Source organism: Lactuca saligna, chromosome 5, assembly GCF_052625555.1.
Source record: "Lactuca saligna cultivar CGN05327 chromosome 5, ASM5262555v1, whole genome shotgun sequence".
NCBI classification, from domain to species: Eukaryota; Viridiplantae; Streptophyta; class Magnoliopsida; order Asterales; family Asteraceae; genus Lactuca; species Lactuca saligna.
The window spans coordinates 124,706,302-124,714,541 of record NC_136421.1 but is presented as its reverse complement, the minus strand read 5'-3'; the positions used below and the strand labels follow the sequence as shown (position 1 = coordinate 124,714,541).

The following is an 8,240-nucleotide window of genomic DNA, read 5'->3' as shown; positions in this document are numbered from 1 at the left end:
TCCGATCTTAGTTATCAAAGTTATGGTTGTTCATATATTAGAATCAAAAGCTGATTGTAAAGATCGTTTTATCAAGAAGGAAGTAGACAAACAGATCCTACCAAGGAAGTAGAACCAATGTTGTTAACGGGACGATCTAACCGAAGAAAATGAGCCACATCCTTCACTTTCTTCCTCAAGTCCAGAAATAGTAGACAATTATGCAACACCCAAAACCAAAACCCATGGTTAAATCATCTAGCGGAAGATGAGCTGAGCTGTGATTTCTATGATTTCTAAAGAAAAGTAGATGAGAATCGAATGTTTATTTTAAATTTGAATAGTATCTAGTTTCCAAAATTAAGAATGCCAAATTGGTGGAAATAGAGGCGTGATTCATTTTAGAGAATAAATGGATGAATGGACAACCTGTAGGGGTTTTAAAAGCTGAAGGGTAAAATAGGTACTTTACATTCAAATTTTGATAGATGGAGAAGATGCCACCTAGAATAAAAAGAGTGTTTGATTAGAATAGGGGATGTAAGAATATTATAGCTTTTATATTTATATTTAGTGTTTTCGTGTTTTTTTTAATATTTGGTATTTGTTATTGTAATCATTTGTGTAAAATGATTTTCTAATTAAATCACAAATAAACTGGGTAAGTTCTGATTACCCGATGTAGGAAGCCACAAGATGAGGATATGTAGTTTCGGCTATTGTACCAATATCAAAATCTACATTGTTCTTTCTACCAAGTTATCTGCCTAAATGCATTGACTTTGACTTTCAAGTCAATCAATTCCATTTTCCAATTCAAAATTATTTTTATGGATTAGTTTTTCGGGTTTTCACCATACTTTTCTGATTCTTGCATTACTTATAAATGTTAGTAAAAAAATCAAAAATCATCTAAAAAATATGCACATCAGTTACCTTGAAATTATTTTCCCTTGTTTACACCTGATCAACATTCATTGTATCGAGCAACTTGCATTGATTATACACCTTGACTTTTGGGTAAAACAAATTTAGTTTCTGATAATTGATCTGGATTTCTTTCAAAATGGCACACGTTCTTTTTGTTTCTAGCATATGTCAAAAAATTTCATCCTAAAATATCCAAATGGTTTACATAATTTTTGAATCCAAACTAAAAATCTCCAGATCTTTCCAACCATAATTTTTTGTCATTCTGGATTGTTCCAGATTTCTCATTGACGCTGCTATAAAAACAAACTCTTAAATTTTAGCTCTCTCTTGCGTTAGGATATATCTATTTATTTTTAAATGATGGATTGTAAAATTAAAATAATAGTTTGAGTTTCTAACTTTCTATCAACATAACAATTGTAACTTTGAAACAGATAAAATCCCTGTTTTCCCCTAGATGACACTGTTATCTCGCCAATTTCCAACTGTCCTTATGAAATTTTGTGAAGCTCCTTTTCAATGAAAGTAACTAGCTCCAAACGAGTATCACGTAGATGTGATATTTTTAAAATGTGTTGGCAATATTGAGGCCATTCAACCAAACGTTCCAAAAACTTCTCCAGAGCAATTGTACCAAAACTAAACATCTACATACAAGCATTTTCCATCGTTAGAAAAAAATAAATAAATAAATCCTTTGGATTACTTTAGCAACAAATCAGAAGAAAGTTAGAACTAACTTTAGAATCAGCTGGTTTGCGCAATGCATCCAAAACAGAACGTAAGGCAATACCAAGTGTAAGATGGGTCAAAAGTTTATTTTTGATAAGCAATCCTGCAATTTCAAATTTAACAAAACCATATTGCATGAGTTTTAATGATAAAGTAATGAATAATAATATTGGCACAACAAATTTTATGGTAAATAATTACATTAATTGCTATTTGTATTTCGGAAATTGAAATCTTACGAGGCCTTACCAAAGAGATCAGCAACAGCTTTCAGTTGACTCTCGGGGTATTTGTTGAAAAACTTGTGCTCTTCAAATAAGTTTGCAATCACACACTCAAATATTGATTGTTCCCTGAGAGGTAACACCACATCAAAACATAAGTACTAAATCAAGCATAAATCTATAATGGACATTTACTAGCTATTTCAAATAAAATTATCCAAAAGCAACTCTATGTTGTAAAGCGCAAAATGAATTTTAATTCTTAGTAGATATACTCTGAAGAAAGATAAAGGAGTTTTCAAGAGCTAAGCAGCATGTCTCTAATAAAGCATTGTTAAATTAACGACTACAATGTTAAATATGAGCACATTCTCCTTGAAGGCTAAGGGGCTGATAGGTAAATCTTAAATGTTGAACGGAATGATTCCAACCTTTTAATGGCTAAAAGAAGGTAAGACAGCTTAACCGTTCAAAAGCAGTAGCAAAAAATTTGATTCATTCAGAGGTAACGTCTTAATTGAAACATTAAGATCATTATCAGAGAGCCTATAACTCAATTGAACCATTAAGATGATTCCAACCTTAATTGAATCATTCAGTTACAAATATTTGTCCAACAACTTTTCCTCACAAACTAATAAATAAAAAAAAATACTGATGCTATAAAATCTAAAATGATTAAAGGCTTGGACCCATCCTTCAGCACCCACTTCACTAAAGTTTATATGAAACCAGTTATAGTTAAAATGTTAAAGAAGGTAAGATTATAAGAGAAAGAGTGAAGACTCCAAAAACAAGGAGGCTATTCACCGATTTAAGAATAGCCATGGTAAACATGCCTAAAGTTCTTGATCCAAAAAACTGAGATACTTTTAGAAGATCCTTACACATACACTATTTGAACTAAAGCTGCAAAACTGTTGTTTTCAAAAGGAGATCATTTGTTAGACATATTCTGCTCACTTAATCACATTACATGATCTAGAAACGAATATCAATATATAACTGCGAAAATGAAGAACCTGAGCACTTAAAACTACAAACCACTGTAAAAAGAGATAGATAATGGTAGTAGTAAAAACAATAAAGAATTTACAACTAATAACCTTTTTTCAGAAGATTCCTTGTATCGGGCTAGCATCTGAATCATTGCATCAACAGTTAACTGACCAGAGAACATTTGATGGAAATAAGAATTGACCTCTGCCTCTATATCATCTTCAAATGGTTTTGATGTTGACAAACCAGGACCACCATCATTCTTTAAACTTAATGTATTTAACTGGTCGACCTAAAAAAAAAGTTTTAACAGCTCTACCATGATCATCATTGATTATTTTCTCTTTTCTAGAGTTTATGAAGTTGTATAGTAATGCACTTTCTATTAGAATCAAAAGATATTATTAAGATAATTACTAAAAAGATGCAAATACAATGGAAAAATACAACTTACTTGATAATCAAGCGCACTTTCGAGTGTTCTCACAACATCAGTCATTAATGGACGATCTTCCAAGTTTCTCTTCAAACACCGATAAGCTATTGTTATAAAGGCCTCTAAAGATTTAGGTTTTATCCCATCCCTTATACTATGAAAAACAATTTCGTTTATTGTCTTTTCTTTGTAGCATCGTCGCACCAATCCTGTTAGTGGTTGATGTATGTCCTTCTTGTTGATAGTACACAACCTCCCACATAGCACCTCAAACAACACTACACCAAAGGCATGAACGTCTGACTCTTTAGTTAATAATCCTGTCTCTACATATATCGGATCACAATACCCAATCGTGCCTACAGTGTTGGAGACTTAGAGATCTTGGCATTCCAATTATCATCTAATAGGATGTTTGAACTCTTGATATCACGATGCAATGCTCGTTGTTGAGTCCCACCAGGATTATGAAGATATGCTAGTCCACGAGCTGCCCCGATGCAGATCTTAAGCCTCTCGATCCAAGTTAGATCATCATCATTGAGATACAAGTCGAGACTTCGCTTCGATGCGTACTCATACACCAGGATCTTTTCGTTACCTTCGTCGCAAAATCCTAATAAAGAAACAATATTTTCATGTTTGTAAAGAGAAAGCATAATGATTTCCTTCCAAAACTCTGGGTTTCCTTGTCCAAATGTAGGATCTAATCGTTTTAAGGCAACAATGGATTCCCCTTTGGAATGGAGAAGCTTTCCCTTGTAAACTTTCCCGAATCCACCTCTCCCGATGCAGTTGTCATCAGCGAAGTTATTGGTTGCAGATGTTATCACTTCCAACTTTATCTTGAGGTGTTCAAACTGTTTTGAAAGATGCAGATGGTTGATCTAAAATAGGAAACAAAGTAAGGAGCTTCAAAGGATTCTAGCGTGATGTAAATAGGAAATGTTATATATGAATGAAAAAAGGCATCAAAGCAAAGTACAAAGCAAGAAAGACCAAACCAAAAAACCCAAACTCTGAATTACATATGCCAGGAAAATGCTCAGAGCATCAAAAACGAAGTACAAGTCAACGATTGATAAGAATGATTTAGACAGAAAAAAATGTAACATTCAATAATTAACCAGATCTCTCACATACGAACCAATACATGAATCAGTTAATCAAAGCGATAAACTAGATCCTAGTCAACCAATAAGAACTCACGGAGAGGATTTTCTGAGTTTCTTGTTGAGTACGATAACACTGTTCTCTTCTTTTTATATTCACAGCATATACAAGACTCATCCTTGCAACTTCAGTTTTTGCTCCTTCAGCCCCTCGTGCAGACTGCTTTCCATTTTAGCAAATCATCTATCCCAGAACGATTTTTACAATTTTATTCATTACATTTTAACTGCGCTTTCACAGTAACAAAAACATTTAACCAAAATATATATTTATTATCTTATAAAACAAATTCCACTATTTCTAAAAATAGATCGAATAAAATAATAATATTTTTTTAAAACGTCCAGATCAGAAAAATAGATTGAATAAAATAATAATATTTTTTTAAAACGTCTAAATCATTAAGCTAAATGTACAACTAATCACTAATAAAATAATACTAAAATTTAAACAAACTCCTATAAATCTTCTCTTCCAAGATTTTGACCAGATCTTTTTTCATCCAAATAAATACTCAACACCCTATAATTGCTCATTTCATTAATTTTCTTTATTTTTAATATAACAGGTTTCCTAAAACAAACTAATGTTTGAATTAAAAATAATCATTATCTATCGAAAACAAATTAATTGTCGAAACAAACTATTTTTCATCCGCCGCTTTGCGCTGGTAAACAGCTTATATATATATATATATATATATATATATATATATATATATATATATATATATATATATATATATATATATATATATATATGAACTTTAGGTTGCAAGTACTTTAGATCTAACTTTTAACATTATTACCAGGGTGTTTGGGATTGTTTTATAGCCAAAAAAAAAGTCATTTTCAACAAAATGAACTTTTAAAATGTGTTTGGATTTACTTTTGAAAGAGTGAAGGCAAAAAACTCAAATGTTACCAAAAGTCACAAATTCATGACTTTTAAAACTATTTCTTTTTCTTCTTGTCAAAAAAACGTTTTAAAAGGACTTATAGATTTGTCAAACACCTTTTCAAACTTTTAGCTTTTTTAAAAAACCAAAAGTCCAAAAAGTTATTTTGAAAAGAATCCCAAACACCCTCTACATGTCGAGTATCAGCAGCAGCAGGAGATACAACAATCCAACATTAATGAGGTTGACTAAACTTAACTGATAACTGTATTGTTAAGAATATGATCTTTTTATTTGTTGATTTGTTTAGAACTAGGACTACAAATATATAATTTATTTCTAAACTAATATTTAATTTCACGTATATCAACGATGAGACTTGAACCTCCACGTCTTGTTAAAAATAAAGTAGCATCAACTTGTTTTTATTGGTTAATTTGAATAGTAAAATATAAAATTTTAATTCCCAACTAATAACTTTTCGGAAAACCTCATAATAACCCCATGTATTATACTCCAATGCTTAAAAAAACATGTATAATTTTTTTGTATGAATTAACCATTATGCTTTCTAACTTCGATTATTTTCATGCTTTGTGACCGGTTAGCCCAAAGCTACTGGTAACCTTGGAATCACTGTATACTATGGTTGTGTATGAGGTAGCTATAACAGGTAAGTGTTTATGTTGGGTGTTTGGAGGTCCGATGAAGGTTACGGTGATGGTGATATAAGTGTTGACTGGTGGTTTACAATGAAACAAAAGGTGATAAAGGGTGGTTATATCATGTAACATCCCATAATAGCAAGAGTAGAGTTGAAGGACTAAAAGTGTAAATTTTGAAGGGCAACTCGGTGAGTCCATGGATGGATTCGGCGAGTAGGGTCGCGACTTTGGTCGCGAGTCAAGTGGCATACTCGACGAGTCCAAAGATGGACTCGGCGAGTTGGTGCTGAGTGGAGAAAACCCTAAATCCGGGGAATGAGCCCTATTTAAAGAACATTATATCCTCTCCCCAGCCTCTTTGATCCCCCTTGAAGTCCAGAAACCCTAGAAAGCATGATTGTGGAAGATTGGAGTGCATTTGGAGCTTGGGGAGGTGTTTGTTGAAGAAATCTTGAAGGAAAAGAGGCTTGGATCAAAGGGCTTTGCTTGGATTCGAGTTTCATTGCAGTTGGGGCATTCTTTTGAGGTAATATCTCGTTATTGGGCTATCACTCATATGGATTCATCATTTTGGGGTTTATGGGGAGCTTATATTTGTATGTTTTAGAGTTTGGAAGTTAGATCTGAGGTTGCTACCTCAGATCTGGGATGGGGAAGGCCTAGAGAGCATTAAAGTCCCTGTGTTGAGTGCTTAGTGAAGCCATCATGTTCCAAACCCTAGCTCTAAAGTGAATAAGGCCTAGATCTCTTTGGATTCACGTAAAGTTTGCCACTTTACGTGATGGATGGATTATAGGAGGCTAGATCTATGTTTTGGATCAATTGCATGGCCTGGAATGCTTCTGTATGGATTCAGACCGGTGGTACTCGGCGAGTCACATGGGTGGACTCGATGAGTTGCTTGAAGATGAGCTAGAACTCGACGAGTTGGATGAACAACTCGGCGAGTAGGTTGAAGATAGCCTTAGACTCGGCGAGTCTGTTCTTGGACTCGGCGAGTCTTGTCGAAGAGTCCCAATATTTTCTGGTTGAGTCGAGAATCGGTGAGTCAAGGGGATGACTCGGTGAGTTGGGTGCGAGTGGACTCAGAGTTGTTGGACTCGGTGAGTCTCGGGGTGACTCGGTGACTTGGGTCGCGGATTGAGGGAAGTTCTGAGCATAGGGACTCAGTGAGTCATCGGGTTGACTCGGCGAGTAGAGTCAGTCGGAGGTTGACTTTGACTTTGTCCAAGGCTGACCAGTTGTCTTCCAGGGGTATTTTGGTAATTAAGGGTATATATTAAGTTGAGTGTTTTGGTGTTCAGTGGAGGAGTTTGTGTCAGAGTTTGGAGCAGCGTGATGTTATCCTTTCAGCCGACAGTTTCGAGGTGAGTTATCCTCACTATATCGACAGGGTCTAAGGCACCAAGGCCGGCCCTTTATTGGATTATGATTCGGATATGGTTATCATGTTATTGCTTGATATGTCTGCATCCTGGTAGCTAGGATGATATATGCTAGAGATCTGGTTAAGGTCGGTTTCCTGATATGTAGAGTGATGCTATGCTAGTGACCGGTTAGGTCGGTAACCTGGTTAGGGTAATGATATGTTATGTGATCTGCTTGATCGGTTTGTTGACTATGACTATTCTATGATTGTATGTTATGTGCATATGGACTGTAGATGGGTTGAGGCGAGTCCTGCTTTGTGCTGTAGGCCAAGATACCCAGGGCGGACCGGTTGTTCCGAAGGCCCAGCGAGCGGTCCGGATAGGCTGTAGGCCCTACGAGGGCGGACCAGACGTACCGAGGCTCAGAGAGTGGACCAGGCCGACTGAAGGCCCGATGCGGGTGGACCAGTCATACTGTAGACTCAGAGAGTGGACCAGGTGGGTTGAAGGCCCGGTGCGGGCGAACCAACCACACTGTAGACTCGAAGGACATGACTAGACTCGGAGGGTGGATCCGGTGGACTGAAGGCCCGATACGGCGGACCAGTCCCACAGTAGACCCGATATGCATGGCTGTTTTGTGATTCGTTATGAGATAGCATGTTATGTGTATGGTATATGTGGTTGGTATTTTGGGGGTATCTCACTAAGCTTTCAGGCTTATAGTTGTGGTTTAATGTTTTTCAGGTTCTTCAGGAGACTGTGGCAAGGCGAAGGCGTGATCGTACCGCTCCTCATGATTTTGTAGCAATGTGATTCTGGGAATACTCT

General features: G+C 35.7%; 1 protein-coding gene across 1 annotated transcript; it reads right to left on the bottom strand.

Moving 5' to 3' along the window:
* Nucleotides 1-1,258: 1,258 nt before the first annotated feature.
* LOC144997536 (uncharacterized) lies at nucleotides 1,259-3,677 on the bottom strand. Its single transcript, XM_078957434.1, has 5 exons — nucleotides 3,322-3,677; nucleotides 2,975-3,159; nucleotides 1,894-1,997; nucleotides 1,653-1,747; nucleotides 1,259-1,559 (listed from the first exon to the last, which is right to left on the bottom strand). The coding sequence occupies exons 1-5, from the start codon at nucleotides 3,364-3,366 to the stop codon at nucleotides 1,404-1,406; spliced, it is 585 nt and encodes a 194-aa protein (XP_078813560.1). The 5' UTR covers nucleotides 3,367-3,677; the 3' UTR covers nucleotides 1,259-1,403.
* Between the last annotated feature and the right edge of the window lie 4,563 nt (nucleotides 3,678-8,240).